This window comes from Cetorhinus maximus, chromosome 26 (genome assembly GCF_964194155.1).
Source record: "Cetorhinus maximus chromosome 26, sCetMax3.hap1.1, whole genome shotgun sequence".
Taxonomy (NCBI): Eukaryota; Metazoa; Chordata; class Chondrichthyes; order Lamniformes; family Cetorhinidae; genus Cetorhinus; species Cetorhinus maximus.
This window is the reverse complement of record NC_135904.1, coordinates 19682053-19702536: the sequence shown is the minus strand read 5'-3', so window position 1 is coordinate 19702536 and position 20484 is coordinate 19682053. Positions and strand designations below refer to the sequence as shown.

Sequence of the window (20484 nt, the reverse complement as noted above, 5' to 3'; positions counted from 1 at the left end):
GCCACAGGCAGAGAACAAGCAGCAGCCATGAATTACACAGTAAAGGATTTAATTGAGGCATCAGAGCTGTGGAACTCTACGCAGCCCTTTTATATCACTTCGTGGTTACACTGTTGTCTTTTACCAACAATCACTACATATATTTTTTAACCTTTTATTGGACCCGCTTTAATATAGGAAATCAAGTTTAAATAGCTCACTTAATGTTCCCTCCTTAGCTACAAGGTATGGAATAATGTCTGTAAGTCTGAGGAGGACGTAAGTTAATGTACATCCCCAAGCTTAATCAGCAGCAATTTTTCTGGAATGCCTCCCAACTCATCTTTTTAAAAATGAATGCTTATACTTGAACTAAAATTGGACCCAGCATTTGAGTTTATGGGCAGGATTTCCCCCCTGTTGGGGATGAAGTTGAAGTGTGGGCACGCACAGGCGCACCTCCGATTGGCGCTCCCAATTAAGGCCTGCCCAGCGTGACGTCCGCACGGAAGCGCTATGTGCTCCCTATGTGGGCAGGGGAGGGGATTCCCTAAACCCGAGAGTACGCTCTTTCACGCATGCGCATGAAAGAGGACGCTCATCTCCCTGAGGCTAAGTGCTGCCTCAGGGAGATCGTCTCTACTGTCAAAAACATTAAAAATAGAAACAAAACATTTCCCTGACATGTCCCCTCATGTGACATGGTCACATGAGTTGGGACACGTCCATAACTTCTTAAAAAACTTTTAATTAAATTTTTTAAAACCCACATGAAACCTCATCCCGCCCGTGGATGACGTTTTGTGCTTTTTCCAATTCCCGCCAGGGCTCCTGGCCTGTCCGCCAACCTTGAGGTTGGACGGGCAGGTCCATCAATTGCTTCAGTGACTCTGTCAATGGCCTCAGTTGGCCATTGACAGGTCAGCAGGCGCACAGCTGAATTTGCTGAGCCCCCGCCTACCTGAACATTTAAATGGGGCGCGGTGACGTCGAGAGTTCCACCCCACGTCATCCCACGTCATTTTATGCACCAGTGAGCAAGCCCTGCCCCCGACAGGAAAATCCTGCCCCTATGTTTTCAGTGCAGTCAAACGTTTCAGCATTACAAATGGTTTAACCATTTACAATGGAACGGAAAGAAGTTGAGGAGTGCTATAAATGTATTGGTTAATTCCCCTCTCGGGCAATCACAGGGAGTATGCCTTGGGAAATCCCAGCTCACGGTTCCTGATTTTTCTATCTTGCTCATTTAAAAACATGGAAAATCAAGGTCTGCAGGTCAGCGAATCCTTGCCCTGCGAGCGATGCTTTCTACTGAGAGAACCCGATTGTGGAATCTGCCCTTTAATTCACCATTTTAAATCTGTAAAATTAGTCGTCTCCCTGGAACATTTAGGCCAGAATTTTCGGCTCTTTGGGTGCGCGCTCAACCCGAACGTGCGCAAGACGACGCACGATATTTCGGTCGGCAGCTCGCCCGCTGACAATGAACAGGTCTCGTTAGACCATTAAAAGATGTAATTGAATTAAATTTTTCACTGGTCGTCCAACCTTACGGCTGCATTTTTTTGCGAAAACTCATCCACGGGCGGGACAAGGTTTCGATCCGTCATTAAAGAAAAAAAACTATAACATTTCGTATTAATTTCTAACGTGTCCCTGCTCGTGTGACAGAGTCACAGAGGGGACTTCTTTTAAAAAAAAAAAAAATCTTAAAATTCTTTATTTTTAATTCTTAAAATCTTCATCTCCCTGACGCAGCTCCGTGCCTCACAGGCCTTTTCCTGCGCTAAGATCCCTGCTCACCCTCCTCCCCGCGGGCAGCGCTGAGCGTTGCAAGCATGGGTTTCACACCGGGCAGGCCTCAATTGTCCCGCCAGCATGAAATCGTGGTCGTGGCCTGATCGCAGGCGGCTTCCTGACCCCTCCCACTCGCCCCCTGCCAAGCCCTGCCCGACGGAGGGCAAAATCCTGGGCCTTAGTTTTATAAGGGTTTATGTAACATCCAGCAACACTGGAAAGAAACACTAATATAACAGTATTAAAGCTGCTCCAATGAGCTGATCTAAGTGCTATACAACTAGAATATAGTTCTTAGGTGTTTATCTTAATAAAATATGAACATATCTGCTTCACCCCTCATGCCTCTCCTGCACGCTCCCTCTTTCCTATTCATTTCCTGGTCGATTTTAATCTTTTTAAACTTCAGTTTCAATCTTTTTTTCATATGTTTGCCAACCCCACACACACAAAAAAAAACTTTCTAACAATTTGCTTCCTTTGTTTATTCCCCCTTTTTGCTGTTGCGATGTTTGGGATCAAAGCGACTCCACAAAAAGGAGTGTAAAGCCAAAAGGTGGATTTTTTGGCCGATGAAAATCCCCAAAGGTGAGATTGATTAGGACGTGCCACAGGCACGAGCAAAAGTCAATCTTGGCTATTTCAAATCAGGGAAGCAGTCAATGCACAAAGTGGTTGCTGCCCATAGCAGTGGGCGCATAAACATATTCACACTGGATTAGGCCCAAAGCATTTATATTATTAACAATGCACATCGCCAATTATTGCCAGAAGGTATTTGGGTTGTGGGGCAACATTCCAGAGGGATTAGGAGAAAATGGGCAGATGGGGGTAATTACAAACATTTGTTAATCTGACCCCTGTTACACACCCCATCTGGTTTTCCTCCCCGCTTAAAACATTTTTGATATACTAGTTATAATTTTTGACAGAGTAACAGCAGACATTGAGGCAAGATACAGCTCCGTGGGAAAGATGTCTATGGAACTCTGAGGGGAGTGTAACTGGTAAGGGTCCAGCAGTTACTCCAAGAAGCGTGCGCATAGCTGCAAATACAACTATTCACAGGGACTTGACAGACAGACTTGTCTGTTGAATCCATTCATGAACTGGTTCAAAGCTGTCACTTTTTGACTTGCTTCAACAACTTATTGCTTCCTGCTAGAAATGACAGTGTGTGAATAAATCTGTTTAGCACATGGTCTGCTAGGGAAGTGTGTACAATGACTGATATAATTGGCTTCTGAATTAGCCTGGGCAAGCGTTGGAAATCCGAAATGTAGTCCAGAGACAATGTGGTCGATTTTTCCTCCTGAGTGGGAATGTGGTGAAGAGTCTCATTGGCTATTTGGCAGTAGGAGTAGGGAGGCTTGGCCAATTTTAACCATCAGGCCTGATTACAATGTCAGTTCCCAACTTTGTCATCAAAAGTAGCTGCCCGACCATTAAAATATAGTGTGGCTCGGAGGCTGCTTCCAAGGATTGACAGCTCCTGGTACACAATATGGGCAAGGAGGACTCTGGTGAAGGATATTTCTGTTGGGCCGAGGAAGCCTGAGGCAGAGTAGGCTCCGAGGCTTTCTTGTAGGATACCAGCTAATGTTCCCCTGCTCAGGCGTCAAGGCCTGGATTGGTTCCCGATGAAATAATCGGAACCTGACCTGTGTAACAAAAGAGATGCCCGCTGCCCTGTGCAGGTATCCATGCCACCTGCAAGTTAAACTTGCAGTTGGCCAATCAGTAGTGGGAAAAGGGTGAATAAGCCCCCGCTCCATTAATGTTCCCAGTTAAAATTCCCCAAATAATTCATCAGCGAATCAGGGAATTGCATCCCAGATGACAGTGTTGTGCACAAAGTTTAGCTTGGCTAAAAAAAAACTGGCTGTCGTGATGGACAGAAGAAAAAAATACCTGGGGGAGCCCAAAGCGTTAACAGTCTTTTCCTTCTACATTTGGCGAAGTCAAACTGGAGCAGATTTTGTACCTTCATCACCCTTTTTTAATTTCAATAATACCTTCCTTTCCTTTCTGGCAATTTGCCCCAAGGTAGCTAATAATAATTTTTTAAAAAGTGTATTTCCTTTCCTCAGCCATGTTTGATATGAATAGGCCTTTTCCAGCGATAAAGGATAACACTGTGGCCAAGAAGAAGTCCAGATGAGTCTGCTCTTAGCCTGGTCCACGTAAGGCAGGATTTTTCCCTTTGTCGGGTGGTGGGTGGGTGGGTGGGCCTGGGGACCACCGCCCGTGACCGTGATTTCACACTGGCTGACCAATTAACGGGCAGCCAGTGTGAAAGGCGCGATGAACAGCTCAGCGCTGCTGGGGGGAGGGAAAGCACATTGAAGGCTCCCTGAGGGGCACAGAGCAGCCTCGGGGAGCTGAAGAATTGTGGACACAAATATGAACATTTTAAAAAATGAGGGAAACATGTCCCCACACATGACCCAGTCCCATGAAGAGGGACATGTTTAAAATGATGTTTAAATTTTAAAGCCGTTTAAAAAAAATTACTTCTGGAAACACCATCCTGCCCGAGGATGAGGTTTAATAAAAAAAAAAACCCCAAAGGCCACCTGGCCGATTTGCACCCCCCACCCCCACCCCCTCCGCCAACCGAACGGTTGGACGGGCAGCGAATAATACAAATTAATTACCTACGCAACGGTTTTAACAGGCCTCTTAATTGTCGGCGGGCACACTGCCAACTCTTGCGTGCGCCCGCCTACCGATGGATCGTGTGAGTGCGCGATGACGTCGGGACGCTCGTCTGACGTCACTGCGCGTAGTTTTGCGCCCGATGGGCTCGGACGTGCGCCCACCCACGGGACGTGAAATCCTGCCCAAGTAGTCCCCGTCACCCAGTGCCCACTGGATAACAGATGTAGTATTGTACAGGCATGCTCAACCTTCTCAGCAGAACCAAGATGAATGAGGGGAGGAATGTTACTGATTTTTTTTTTAGAGTTGTGAAAAGGCGGTTGAGGTGAGCAGACCATTTATTTTGGGCAATGAGCGTAGAAGTTGACAGCACAACTCATATGGGCTAGATTAGAGAGAGAGATGAGAAGATTTTCACTTTTTCCTTGGGCATTGAACCAGGTGTGAAACAGATTGCCAGAAAAAATAGAAAGCTGAGTTAGTTTTAGCTTTAAAAGGGGCCTATTTCAAGAAATTAATAGATTGGCTGCATTCACATAGGGATTGAGATTAGAAAGGTCTTGGTGATGGAGAGGAGGGAGTTCATGATTGAGTCATCAAGGATAAAGAATGGGCTTGATGATCAAGTTCTGATCTGTAATCCCACCAACTCTTCTAATTGGGCTCAAACTATCCTCTAGAAGGAAGTCACAAGTTCAAAAAACATCTAGCATCTTCGGTCCTATCAGAATCAGCCCAGACTAAGAACATAAATAATATTCCTGCAAGATCTGCACTCATGCAGCCCTGAAACTGGCTACTAGGGCAAGTACAAAAGTTTCCATCCCTTCCATCATCTAGGGAAACACCTATTACCTACTCGCCTTAGCATCTCCTCACATCAGTCTCATCGAGATCTGGAATATAGGATGTGAAAGATGTTGGGAATGTTAAGTGAATTAAGTGGACATTGAGTATCTTGTTCCTTATTGCAACCTTCTCGGGACTTACAAAAAGCGTGTTGTCTCTAACTTCTCCTCACAATACTGAATTTATCGTATAACTTTCATAAAAACAAGCATGGCATCCTCAGGAACCTTCTGACAACCTGAAGTTCAAAATGGCTCCATTTAGTGCAATCTCAACATCAAGTATATCTTATAAAAGTGAAAATACAAACTGAAAAAAAAATGTTTTATTGCAACCAATCATTTTGCAAGCAGAATTGCTTTTAGCCTTCCTATAGAGAGCATATATCGAGCTGGCTACTTTTGTGTTTCATTTTGCTAGCTCTCCAATTCATCGCACAAATTTGCTGACCTTTTTAACCAATCTTGCTACTCCTTTTAAAACAGTTTTAGTCCTCCTTTTCATTCCTCTTCCTTTCTTGTATTTTTGGTTGCTCTATTCCTTCCTTTTACTTAGGCTTCCAATAATTAAAGGCATAGCTCCCGGGTAATGAAATTATAGAATTCCTAGCAGAGGAATCAGTCTCCCACATGCTGAAACCTACCATTTTTGACTTTCTAACTTCAGTTTCTGATCTTTAGAAAGATGGGTGAGGTCTCCAATAACACCAGCCAGACCTGTCATTTCCCAATTCCTTGTGTAGGTGCTGGAGTTACACAAGACACGCTCAGAGCACATGCTTGTTGAGTGTGCTTGCACCACCTTTGGCTGCATGAATGCAGGCAGCAACAAACACACAGAATCTGCTAAAAACCTCACTTGCATTTGAACTTTATTTCCTTTTTTGAAATATACTGTAACTTCTGTTGTTTCTGTAGTTCCTGTATCCATTGTTTAACACTTTATTTTAACGTGAAATTCAAGAGCCAGCTGAAAGCAGCATGTTATAAAAACACAGGTTATAATGTGGAGATCATTTAATGCAAGACACCCTCTACTCCATGCCTCCTCATTTCATTCCTGGCATAGCCTTGTGGCTGAGACACAATTGCTAAACCTGCAGATTCACTGAGTTTGCTTGTCCTGTATCTTTTACCGAAGTTTTATTTGTTCTTGGGAATGTGGGCGACACAGGTAAGGCATTTATTTCCCATCCCTGTTGCCCTGAGGGCACTGAAGAGTCAACCACAAAGTGTGGAACCAGAGTCTAGTATTATGTTCTGGATTGTTAATCCAGCTTCATAACCACCCCTGCAAATTGTGAAACCGGAGTTCAATAGATTGGTAATTTGTGGGCTGGTACCAGAAAAGCTACTATGAATGCTGCTGATTGTTGTGGAAACCCAACTGGTTCACTCATGTGCTTCAAGGAAGCCCCAAACACCTTACCACAGACCTGGATCAGATTGCAGTTCATGGAAGACGGCACAAGGTGTAAAAGAGACTGATAATATAGGGCAGGATTTCCCGGTTGATGTGTGGGAGGCGGGACCCGCACGCCGACGCGTAAAATGATGCAGGATGACATCGGGCGGAACTCCCAACGTCACCCCGCGTCATTTCAATTTTCAGGTCGGCGAAGGCGCAGCCGAATCAGCCCAACTGAGGCCGTTTAAAAAGTAATTGCAGTAATTAAAAGGACCTGCCCATCCAACCTTAAGGTTGGCGGGCAGGCTGGGAGCCCTGGCAGGCTTCAGAGAAAGCATGAAACCTCATCCATGGGCGGGATAAGGTTTCATGCAGGTTTTTAAAAATTTAATAAAAGTTTAACTAAAAGTGATGGACATGTCCCAACTCATGTGACAATGTCACATGAGAGGACATGTCAGGGAAATTTTATTTTTATATTTTTAACATTTTTGAATTTGGCGCCGATCTCCCTGAGGCGGCACTTAGCCTCAGGGAGATGAGTGCGCTCTTTCGCGCACATGCTGAGGGAATCCCCCCCCCCCCACCCCCGCCTGCACAGGAGCGCATAGCGCTTCCTGGCGGACGTCACGCTGGGCGGGCCTTAATTGGCCGGCCCATGTAAAATGGCACCCCCCACCCCACCCGATCGGGGGTGCTGATTGGAGGTGTGCCTGCATGCACCCACTCCTGAACTTTCCCCACAATTGGGGGGAAAATTCTGCCCATAGTTTGCTCTTCCCTTCAAAAGGCTACAGAGAGTCACTTCAGAAAAAAAAAGAGTGCAACTAAGGACTGGTAAAAACCATTTAAACTGTACTGCCAGTAAAGGAGTGAGAGTTCAGGTGGTGATGCTGAAAGAGACAATTTCATTTTTTTCCCCTCAGCAGCAAAAGAATAAGAAGTGTGAAACAAAACTGGCGTGTGATTGGAGGAACTGTTTGTGTCAACCTTTCCGATTGCCTCATATAAGTGGATAAGCCACTGTTATACAGACAAGAAAGGTCCCGTGTTCGACTTCTGAACTGTGCTATTCGTTAATATTCACCGATGCAACAGTTGAGGTGGATTCGCACGCCTGGGCTGGGTAAGAGGGGCTGGGTAAGAGAAGGTGGCAGGAGGGGCCGCTGAGCACAATCTAGGTGACTTCTCCTGCTCGTCGGGTTCAAGTGCAGAAGCATGTTTGTACAGCCAACCAACACTTATACAGCATTTCAGCATGGGAGGGGAGAATATTTAAAAAAAACTCTCCCAGCCACAAAAAGAGCTGCTCAGATGACACTGTTTGGCTAGCAGCTGTGGCCATCCATTTGAGTAAGGTTCAGCATTCATGTTGGACCTAGATCATTATTTGGTATTGAAATGTAAACAAAGTTAAGTACACTTCCTGACAGGGTCCATTTTATTTTACCTACATCAAGGTTGCTTTGTTCTACATCTTTCACATGTGCGTTAACTCCCTAAGCCCTGCAATAGCAGCATTTGCAAGAAACTATGTAAATTATGTTGGCCAATACAAACGTAACTAGAACTGATAAAGATTCAATGCTAATGGTCAAAAGCAGAGAGCATGTAATTTCTTGACCATCTTTTACTGACTAGTGCTTAAATGTTTAATCAAAGCCTAGTTAATTTTAGACCATCGTATTAGTTTCTGATATTGTCAACAAACAAAGAGACAGAGCTATTAGGATGAGACAAGCAAAACATGAACAACGCTGGTTTTTCTATTCAGGGGAAAACATAGGAATCATATTACAAATTCGTAGAAGAATAAACTAAGATTTAGGAAAAGGTATTTTGTGGGAGAAGTTCTGATTGATCGGTGATGTTATTGTAAAACACTAATAGTCATTTCTACCCTTACTTCTGTTCTGGAAGCATGATCAAAGAATAAAAATGCTGCTGGCTATTGGATAGAGGTCACTCGGTTAGGCAGCTGGTCATAGGGTAAAGGTCACAGAGTCAGGCTGCAATGATGTACACTGAAAGCTGGTTTGGCCAAGAACTCGCAGTGAGTAATATTTGAAGATGAAGTATAACAAGAACCATGCCCACTTGCTGCAAACTACAAAAGGAAATTTAGCACTTGAAGGAAAAACATCAAACCAAAAATAACCACCAAACATTACTCAAGATGAAGACTTTCCGTAAGAGCTCCCCAGCCAAACCCACAGGATATTAACAGTAAAAACAGGACACAGCCTCTAAAACTCACAAATCTGCTGGAGTTGTTGTTTCTCACTGTCTTAGCATTCCCAAATGCTTCTAGGAGTGGATTTGATTGAAGAATGATGTCTTTTATATGCTGCAAGAGAGTGAACAAACCCTCCTTAAAAAAAGAATGATGAATTATTGCACGTGAAAGTCCGCTGTACTAGTCGAATGCAAAATATTTCTCGCTACAGACATAAAATTCCATGTGAAGTTCTTCCTCGTTATCTCGAAATAAACTTTACCTTGACCAGCCGTATAATACCACAGGAGACGAAGGAACTACACCACTGAGCCGTGGGCAGCTGAGTAGTCTTGTTGCTGAGTACTCAGGAACTCTTGCTCTTGAACATTTTGGAATTATCGATTATTGCATGATACTCGTCAAAGTTCTTGATGAATTCAAACACCATGAACTTAATGGCGCAATTTTCCAGTCCCTCACACCAGTGGGATCTTCCGGTCCTGCCGATGTGAGCGGAGATTTCAATGGCTCACCATCCCACCATGGGCGGACCCGTCGTGGGGAAGGGGCTAGAAAATTCGGGCCAATAAGTTACCATTATCTGGCCTCCCACGAAAGCTATGTTGATGGGGCAGGAGGAAATCAACATAGAACCATAGAAAAGTTACAGCACAGAAGGAGGCCACTTGGCCCATCTTGTCTATGCCAGCCCGAGGACACCCAGGTGCCCTTTCTAATCCCACCTTCCTCCACCCGGCCCATAGCCCTGCAGCTTACAGCACTTTAGGTGCAGATCCAGGTACTTTTCAAAAGAGTTGAGAGTTTCTGCCTCTACCACCAACTTGGGCAGCAAATTCCAGACACCCACTACCCTCTGTGTAAAAAAGTTCTTCCTCATGTCCCCTCTACACCTTCTGCCACTTATCTTGAATCTATGTCCCCTGGTTCTAGAATTCTCCACCAAGGGAAACAATTTTATCCTGTCCACTCTATCAATTCCCCTCATAATTTTGTACACCTCAATCAAGTCACCTCTCAGCCTTCTTTGTTCTAAGGAAAATAACCCCACCCTATCCAATCTCTCCTCGTAGCCACATTTTTCTAACCCTGGCAACATTCTTGTAAACCTCCTCTGCACTCTCTCCAGAGCTATTACGTCCTTCCGTAATGTGGTGACCAGAACTGCACACAATACTACAGTTGTGGCCTCACCAGTGTTTTATACAATTCCAACATTATATCCTTACTTATATATTCTATACCTCTGCCAATGAAGGAGAGCATTCCATATGCCTTCTTTACAACCTTATCTACTTGCTGCCTTCAGGGACCTGTGTACTTGTATGCCAAGATCTCTCACTTCAACATGAACCAGATCAATTTCTGGGTGCACTCCAACTTCAGCATATTCATATGGGCAAGCTTGTATGTTTTACACCTGCACAACACATTAAAAGAAAACACTAAATAGATCTTGCTCTAAAACAATGCAACTTTACCTGTACTTTGGGTCCACCACCAGAGACTCTGGAAATGTAACCCATGATGTATTTTGCAGCCACCGTCTTTCCAGCCCCACTTTCACCGCTGGAAGAGAAAAATACAAAAAGAGGGTAAATCTTTGCATTTACATTGCCCACTGTAACATGTATTGGTCTCTGCTGGACAACAGAATCCATCATTGCTTCTGCAATAAAATGTGATCACTGATTATGCTTGATGACACTATTGCGACCTGGGCTTCTGTTGTAAGATAGAGATAGCGCAAGAAGGCTCCAAAGAGAAAAGAAATGAAGAGTTTGTGTGCCATGGCTATATGCCATTTGGAGCACCAACATTAGGTCAGGAAAGGGAAATAGATGCCGAGTTAATACCTTGCGGAAGCTGGTCATTTATTTTGATGGTGAGGTCAAATAGTCATAGATTGCTCACTCTGGTGTAAGCCCATCAATCAGCCAAATCATTAGGCGATGTTAATATCTGTCGACTGGAGAGGGAGGTGGTGATTCTGAGCTGTCACACTACTAACTATTCCCCTCCTTATTGGTACAAAGAATGAAAGGAACAGTGCTACAAAAATGGTGCATTTTACTATATTTTTGTATGGCATTTCTTACTTCATTTTACAGATACCATAGATGCTGTGATAATGGTCCATTTTAGTGTCCTCGAAATGGGCGTTTGGATAGTGTGTTCTCAAACTTCTGACCAGAACAAAAGAGAAACTGTGCGTGCCAAAATAATAGTGGATATACTACAAAAAATAATTTGCTGAATGTTGACATGATAAAGCCCTATGTCAATCCAAGTTCTCCGTTTCTCAGCTGCTTAATAACCTGACAAACAGCAGAGACGTGATTAGGTACTTTCTATTCCTATTTTTGGCCAGTTTGGAAGTTGTTTGGTTTGAACAAACAATCAATCAGTTAAGGGTCTGATGGTTTGGGCAAGTCTTCAAAATGCTGGGTGTGATTTCTTTTTCATGTTTTACTTCTCATAAAAACAGAACAATTAAAAAATCCTTCCACTGTAAACTGCTCCTAACTCATGCATAATAAGAGTTCCTAAATGAGATGATTGAACACCACTAAACACATCCTGAACTTCAGAACACGACTTCCTGTTCTCACCCTTTCCTCTGTCAATACACCCAAAATGCTTTCCTAATGCAGCAATCAGAACCCTGACAAATGTTTTCCATTTCATCCAATCCGTTATGGCACGTACGAGAATAGAAACATGACCACAGCATCGATGGTATTTGCGGAATGAGGTAAGGAGGACTATGTAACTTGCTGGCTTTGGAGTAGAGCAAGCAGGGTTTTACAAAACAGAAAAACTTGCATGACAGAAAATTAATTGTGCATCACTAATTTAAGTTTCAAACCAAACAAAGCACAAATGGATGGGAAGATTAGTGTAAATTAAAGTATGTAATGTTATTACCGTGAAGGTTGGAAGGAAGAAAATAGCAGTGACCACTCTGTTTATTTGGGTCAATTGGCAATAGGTAGCACCTGCATTTATTTTTGAAACACAGTACCCACAACTATGGTTAGTGTTTAAATTAATTAAATAATTAAAATTATTAATAAACATTATATTAATATCCATCAGACTTTCACTTGTGCAAAACAATTGCCTTTTTTAAAAAAATGTTCTCCTGATCTGATGTGAGTGTGCATTGCTGCTGACCATCCAACTTCTCTTCCTGGCCCCCAGGTGCACTGACACTGTAAATGGCTCCCTCTCATCCCATTCTGTCCCCCCCTCCCTGCTTTGGTGTCCATTATTGCCTGATCAAGCCTCTCAGAAAAATGTCCAAAGGCTCTTCAATGTTAAAAGTGCTATATAGTTGCATCAATGTAAAAGCAAAATACTGTGGATGTTGGAAATCTGAATTAACAAGGGAAAGTGCTGGAAATAGGCAGCTTGTCAGGCAGCATCTGTGGAGAGAGAAACAGAGTTAACGAGCTGGATAATCAGAACACCACGAGGTTGGGAGCTGGTGGGGATGGGCTTGGAAAATCATGGTTTTGTCAGGGATTGTCTTGGGATCCCGATGCCCCCAGGACAGTTTTGAATTTTTAAAGGGACAGCTGGAGATGAGGGAATAGAAAACGCAGTGACTGTCAATTAGCTGCCCTTGAGCTTGGTAAGGGGCCTGTCTGTGCGGCACTGCAATTTCCAATGTTTTAATCGGCTGAGCTCATGCACAGCTGTTGGGTTCCCTGCGGGGCCCAAGTGAGTGCCTTTGAAGTTGCTGATTATTCAAATGTGTGGGACCAACTAGTGTTGGTACAAGTACTGCTCCTAAACTTGTCCTCCATGGCTGTTTTCCACCATGTTCGACCTCCTGGTCTTCTGATGAGCTGCCTCTAATCATCAAGCCAGCAACAGCCCCCGATATGGCTGCTGCCTGCCTTCACCACTGGCGTCAGACAGGCAGCTCGTGCCTTCCTGGCATTGCTCAGTGCCACTAATCGGACACCAAGCTTGTCTCCTGGCCAATTAAAAATCGCATCGGTGAAGCGACGCATCTCGGGCACAAGGCTGGGATCCTGAGTTCATCCAGGTGTCAGGTTCCTAAACCCACTCTGAAAATCCAGTCCAATGGGCAGAATTTTCTCTTTGGCATGCGGGGGTGGGTCCCGCACGCCGATGCGTAAAATGATGCGCAGTGACGTCAGGCGTGCGTCCCGACCTCACTGCGTATCATTCCAATCTTCTGTTCGGCTGTGCGCCCACCAAACTGTCAAAGGTCTGTTAAAGCCATTAATAAACTAATTAAACTAATTCTGAATGCTGCCCATCGGATCTTAAGGTTGGCGGGCAGGCAAAGAGCCCAAGTAGCCTTCGCATTTTTCATGAAACCTCATCCACGGGCGGGATGAGGCTTCATGAAGGGTTTATTAAATTAATACATATTTTTCAAACATTTGATAAACACGTCCCAGTTCATGCGATGCTGTCACATGAGGGGACGTGTGTAAATGATTTATCACTTTCTTTATTTTGAACTTTGAAACTTACCTTAATCTCCGAGGCAAATTTCTGCTCTCTTCTGCGCGCATGCGTGAAAGAGCACAGGCCCTGACTCTCCCTCCTCCCCCCCTGCCTGAACAGGTAGCGCTGAATGCTGGGCGTGCATTAGTTGGCCCGCCCACGTAAAATGGTGGTGCGCAGCCGATTGCGGGTGGCAATCGGCTCTGCACCCGCCAGCGCCCGCTCCCGAACAGCCTGCCCAACAGGCAGAAGATTCTGTCCAATGTTTCAGGTCAATGATCTTTCATCAGATATTTGCACAGCACCATTGTTGAAGAAAGCAGCTGATATGGTGTCTTTAAACCCCAAAAGTATTTAATCAATGTTAATGCAACCTTTCACTTTACTGAAGTGCGAAAGAGCAGGAAAAGGGAGCATCAAAAAAGTCTGATTTGCAAAAGGATTAAATATATTAAAAAAATAGTTTAGACCTGTCACCTACACATCATGAACGAACAATTCTTCATTCATTGTGCCTCACACAACTTCCCATCCATTTTTGGCCAACAGTGTGGAATTTTACAGGTTTTTTGGTTACGTTCTTATTGTTTGGCACATTTCCACGAGAACACAAAACAGGAATGCAACACTGAAACTGATTTCATATGGACATGCAAGAAACTTAGTGTGTGTGTTTCAGAGAAAGTCCCACTGGGAACTTGTTAAAACTGTTGGTGGCTCCAATTTCAAGTATCCTTACAACCGGATGAGCTTCCCTGAGACTTCAGAACAATGCACACGTTGTTATTATAATTAATAAGCACACAGTTTCTCCGGTGTCACACAGTGCCACTCTGCATAGGTGGACGGAATCGGGCGCAACTATGTCTTTCGTTATTGATGATTAACGTTTGTAAAATGGGCAAAAACACATTACACTTGCCTCTCCATCAGACTGAATCCTGCAGATTCAGAATCTGAGAGAATATAAATGCAGACATTCAACACACTGAGGCTGCAATTTTGCCACTGTGATAAAGGAGCCAGATGTAGCAGCGTTAAATACAGGCAGACACAGATCTCCAGAGCAGCTCTACTGTAAAGGCAACTTGATTCAACCAGAATAAAGACTTGGGAAATGGTCCATTCAAATGCAAACTGTTGAAGTCACTGGGGTATCACAGCAATTAATGTTTTGAATAATTAATCAAAGTCCATGAAAAGGGAAATACAAAAGGACTGAAATAGCTCTTTTGTATCAAGGATGGTAACAAAGTAACCAGGGAGGCACTAAGGTGCAAGCATTTTAATTGATTCCATATTACTACTGATTTTCTACATAATGCAAGGTGCAAACTCATTCTCCACAAGTTACAAAATACAGCAATTATGTTACTGCAACAAACCTAACTAAGAGGAAACCAAACTTTTCTGCAGCTGCTAAGTGCTGGGTTACGGCAATAACAATGAGTCATTGAAAGAGGAAGGCCACAAAAATCTATGAAATCCTCCTGTCGATAATATTTGTGACATGGTCAGTTGGAAGCCAAAAAAAAAGCACAGAGGAAATGGGAGAAGCCCCATTATATTTTACTCAGCTTCAATAAAAGTACACAAATTTGATTACCTGATTATGACACATTGATTTTCCCCATCAATAATCATGTTCCGAAACATGTTATCTGCCAGAGCATAGATGTGAGGTGGGTTTTCATAGGGGGCCTGGATTATGAAGAAACAGGTAATGTTAGTGAAAGAATAGAGATAACTGTCACAAATCCAAATAATAAACGATCCCCATGACACCAGATGACCAACAACTGCATTTGGAGAGAGAGAGCGGGTTAAATACCATGGGTTGTAGGGAGGTGAGATTCAGGAGCAAGGGGCAGAATTTCATGGCTCTCCATGTGGCAACTCCCCTGCCCGCTGCTGGGTGAATACCAGTGATGGTGGGATGGGGCCCTTAGCTGGGCATTAATTAGCATCCGAGAGGGAAGGCCGTCCATGAGCCTTCCCACCCCAAACTTAATCAGGCAGAAGTGGGAATGCAGCAGGATCCCATCTTGCACCTGCCTGCCTGGTTAAATGCCACTCCCACACCTCCAAACTCGCTGCTGGGAGGAGGCATTAAATTCTGGCCAAAGGAGACTTTTACTTCAAACACATAATAATAGGTCAAGAACACTGATCCATTGTAATTTCACTGCAGGAAAACAAGGCACAGTCTCTTAATGTATCCGCTCCATTATTTTAACAAGGCACAAATCCATTCATTTCAATACCTCCACTAAAACCAGTAAAGAGGGTGCCAGATTTTAGGTAAACTATGCTCTTGGGTGCATGATAGGAAGATCTGTCAAGTAAAAAAAAAGTGATTGAGCAAGTTGAAATGCTGCAATCTAGCAACAAACAACAGACAAGGTTAGAGATTGACATGGTTAGAGATTACAGAATCTTTACAATGCAGAAGGAGGCCATTCAGCCCATCAAGTCTGCACCAGCTCGCTGAAAGAGCATTCTACCTAATCCCACTCCCCTGCCTAATACCCATAACCTTATTATCTGAATGGCTACCAGATTATTATCTGAATGGCTATAAATTGAGAGGGGGGAAATGTGCAACGAGACCTGGGTGTCCTTGTACACCAGTCACTGAAGGTAAGTATGCAGGTGCAGCAGGCGGTAAAGAAGGCAAATGGTATGTTGGCCTTCATAGCCAGAGGATTAGAGTACAGGAACAGGGATGTCTTGCTGCAACTGTACAGGGCCTTGGTGAGACCACACCTGGAATATTGTGTGCAGTTTTGGTCTCCTTATCTAAGGAAGGATGTACTTGCTATAGAGGGAGTGCAGCGAAGGTTTACCCGACTGATTCCTGGGATGGTGGGACCGGCATATGAGGAGAGACTGAGTCGATTAGGATTATATTTGCTGGAGTTCAGAAGAATGAGGGTGGATCTCATAGAAACCTATAAGATTCTAACAGGACTAGACGGGGTAGATGCAGGAAGGATGTTCCCGATGGTGGGGGAGTCCAGAACCAGGGGTCACAGTCTGAGGATATGGGGTAGACCATTTAGGACTGAGACGAGGAGGAATTTCTTCACCCAGAGAGTGGTGAGCCTGTGGAATTCGTTACCACAGAAAGTAGTTGAGACCAAAACATTGTATGCTTTCAAGAAGGAGTTAGATATAGCTCTTGGGGTGAAAGGGATCAAAGGGTATGGGGAGAAAGCAGGAGCAGGCTCTTGAGTTGGATGATCAGCCAAGATCATAATGAATGGCGGAGCAGGCTCAAAGGGCTGAATGGCCTACTCCTGCTCCTAGTTTCTATGTTTGCACATTCTCTCTTTTCAGGTAGTAATCCAATTCCCTTTTGAATACCTCGATCAAACCTTTCAAGAAGTTTGTTTCAGACTCCAACCACCCTCTGGGTGAAAGAAAATGTCCTCACATTTACTCCTTTTGCCAATTATTTTGAATCTGTGCCCTCTAGTTCTGGATGTTCTCGAGTGGGGACAGTTTCTCACTACTTACCCTGTCCATAACCCTCAGGATCTCGAATACCTCTATCAAGTCTCCTCAATGACATTGACAGAGGAATGTATGAAGATATGTAGTGATAAGTGATTGACAAAGTTAGAATAGGGTGGTTGTGGAGATGTAGGATTAGTTAAGGCTTGGAGGAGAGGTGTGAATGGAAAAGTATAAAAATAGTGTATCATCGACGAAAGGTACGGAGATGAAGACCCAAGAGGAAGCGAGGGAAGAGAGAAGAAAAGGATGAAAAGAACTTTGAGACTCGTGGTTGTGCACTTCTCCACTCAACAACAAAATTGAGTCATATGATCCCGTATGATGCTGTGTATCGCTGCCTAAACATTGGTAGATGTTAATCCCTGCTTTATAACCATAAAGTATTACACGCAGCCTTTGGCTGTCATGATCGATTCCTGTAAAGATCAAAAAGTAAAATCTTACACAAGGGTACTTCGTACAAATCTGTTAAACATTGGCACGTTAATATCCCAGTGTAATTCGAGGGCTCAATGTCCAATTATTTGTCCGTCTTTAAAAGAATCATCAGGTTTATTATACCACATATATACTTGAGTACAACCCTCCTTATTCACTTTAAAGAAAAAAAGTGTCACAAAAAAACTTCAAAAGGTAGTTGTACTTTGATACAGCACAGGAGGAGGTCATTCGGCCCATCATGCATGTATCAGCCATTTGAAAGAGTATCCAATTAGTCGCACTCCCCTGCTCTTTCCCCATCTCCCTGCAAGTTTTTCCTTTTGAAGTATTTATCTTGAGATGTTCTTTCATTATTAAATTTATTCCAAAATGTATTCCAGGTTGGTGAGCTATATTTCGGGTGGAACAACTTTTACCCCCTTCCTAGACGGTATTTAAAATGTTTTTAAAAATGAATTCTGCTACTGTTCTCCCATCCTTGAGCTGGAATAATGATGTCATTAATGTTGATAGCCCTCTCTCTTACTCACTCAAGAGACTATTATTCATGTGTGAGGCAAATCAGTAACCATACAACCACATGGAACATCCATGTTGGGTGGAAGATTTCCATTATTTATAACCAGTCATAATCATGCATAAAGTACAGGCAAAAAATCTTCACTATGAAAAGCAGAAATCTCCCCAACCCACACCCGGGTATATCCACTTTCACAGGTCATTGGAGAGGGATCAGGAGCAGGAACTGGGGCTGATTTCCACTGCCCATCCCACCCTGTCCTGTCATCCTCCTCCCACTTGCCTCAGGGCAACTGTAGCCAATTGTGATGCATGTGGTACTGTCTAGGTGAGGCACTGATCCTGGGATCCTTTTGGCTGGTGTGTGGTCATGGCCACAACAGGTGGTACATCAATCAACTGAGAGCCGAGTGAGATCTGCCTTTGTGAGTGTTAATCTTTCTTCAAATATCAATCTTTTCACCAAGTGAAGTGTACTCACTGCTCCTTGATACATTTCGATTTCCTTTTCTCCAAAGTACGGCATTTGTTTGAATGGGTTCACGGAGATAAGCACAGGCCCGATATATGTCTGCGCAATCCAGGTTAAGGTTCCATATATTGGCATTGGACAAGATATTAAGATCACTGTGAAAATAGTGGCAGAGGATAAACAAAGATCTTGCTCAAGCCTCAGAATGAAAGGCATCACCTTGGAAAACCTGTAATTTACAACGGGTGTCTTAGTGTCAACATTTTCTATTGAGGAGATAGTAAGACGACCGCTTGTACATTTAAGGTGCTGAATTCAATGGAGGTGTAAACCCGCCAGGTAATTTTGTGCTTTGCTATAATCTGAATGCCATTCCCAACCAAGTACTTATCTGATTCCTCTCTAAAGGATTTAAATCATTCCGCGTTATATAATGCTGTTCAGAGCTCTGTTCCACATTCACTGTCGGCTGTGTTTATTGATGCTTTCAGACCTGAAAGATGAAGAGGCGGTGAGGGGGCTGGGGGGGTGGGGTGGTGTTGGCAGATGGAGGAGGACAACGTTCACATCACAGAGAGGAAGTTCCAACAGATAAACTAGAGTTCACTGTGTCCCTTAAACTGTTTTCTTCCCTTCAATGAAGGCTGACTCTAGCTATTTTATTTTTTTCCAAAGTCCAATGCCTCTGTAAATAATGACAGTCTTGTTCCATGAACCTATGAGAGTGTCACATTTTGCTAATATTAGTACGGGGCACCCAGTTAAATTTTAATCTAGGGGTAGACAGGAACGTCGGGTTCCTTTTCTGAAGTTCTGCTTTTGGAGTGATTCGCGAGTGTTAGTCTGCAGTATTATGGGGCCATCACCAACCTGCACTCACACCCTACAGCCTCACCTCATAGAATGACTCACTTCCCCGCTGATTTCTGGTTGTCCTTTTCATCAAGTTCCCCAGACAAGAAGGACTTGCATTTATACGCACCTTTCACAACTTCCGGTGTTTTATAGCCAAATGAAGTTTGTTCTGAGGTGTAGTCACCGTTGCAATGTGGGAAACATGGCATCCAGTTTGTGCACAGCTGCCACGAACAGCAATGTGATAATGACCAGATAGCCTGTTAGTCGAGGGATAAACATTCCCCAACTAACAGGGTTGCCGGGTGCTGTTTGCCCAGACCATTCTGTACTGGCCACCAGGAACGATGTATAGGGGTTTGATTCAACAACTGACTTCAGGTTTGGGAAAGAGTTGCAAGGTCAGTTGTGCGTCTAGTGCCACACTGTACAATACTGTAGATGGACACCAATTTGTACCAGCATAAGGAAACAATCTAAAACAAAACTATGGGAATTCCTTGTATGGCTTGAGGTGTAAATGCACGGCAGATGGGTATGAAGGTACAAAGACAAGATATTCCCAAATTCAATCTCTGCTCTGTGCCAAGTTAGTTGATCATGGGCTGAAGTGCCTTCCTGGATGAGGGAAGGGGGCAAAAGAAAGAGTGGGCATCTTTGTTCCTGCTCCCTATCCGAGGTTCTCAAGATTAGACATTGGGCAAGAACAGACTCAGCACCGTCCATAGGTGAATAGTCTAGCAAGGATCACTGACTGGACTTTTAAAAAATTTATCCATTCACAGGATGTGGGCTTCACTGGCTGGGCCAGCATTTATTGCCCATCCCTAGCTGCCCTTGAGAAGGTGGTGTGAGCTGCTTTCTTGAACCGCTGCAGTCCATGTGGTGTAGTTACACCCACAGTGCTGTTAGGAAGGAAGTTCCAGGATTTTGACCCAGCAACAGTAAAGGAACAGTGATATATTTCCAAGTCAGGATGGTGAGTGACTTGGAGGGGAACTTCCAGGTGGTGACGTTCCCATGTATCTGCTCCCCTTGTCCTTCTAGATGGTATTGGTCGTGGGTTTGGGAGGTGCTGTCTCAGGAGCCTTGGTGAGTTCCTGCAGTGCATCTTGTAGGAGGTACATACTGCTGCTACTGTGCGTCGTTGGTGGAGGGAGTGAATGTTTGTGGATGTGGTGCCAATCAAGCGGGCTGCTTTGTCCTGGATGGTGTCAAGCTTCTTGAGTGCTGTGAGAGCTGCACCCATCCAGGCAAG

At 44.0% G+C, this 20484-nt stretch overlaps 1 protein-coding gene across 2 annotated transcripts in view; it reads right to left on the bottom strand.

Annotated features, from left to right (window-relative positions):
* Positions 1-20484, bottom strand: part of myo1ea (myosin IEa) — a 149078-nt gene that overhangs the window by 76964 nt on the left and 51630 nt on the right. For both annotated transcript variants that reach the window (XM_078530297.1, XM_078530298.1), the window contains exons 3-6: positions 18381-18470; positions 15027-15121; positions 10414-10501; positions 8954-9043 (exon numbers count right to left, since the gene is read on the bottom strand). In XM_078530297.1, coding sequence (XP_078386423.1) covers positions 8954-9043; positions 10414-10501; positions 15027-15121; positions 18381-18470 — 363 coding nt within the window. The remainder of the gene's footprint in view (positions 1-8953; positions 9044-10413; positions 10502-15026; positions 15122-18380; positions 18471-20484) is intronic.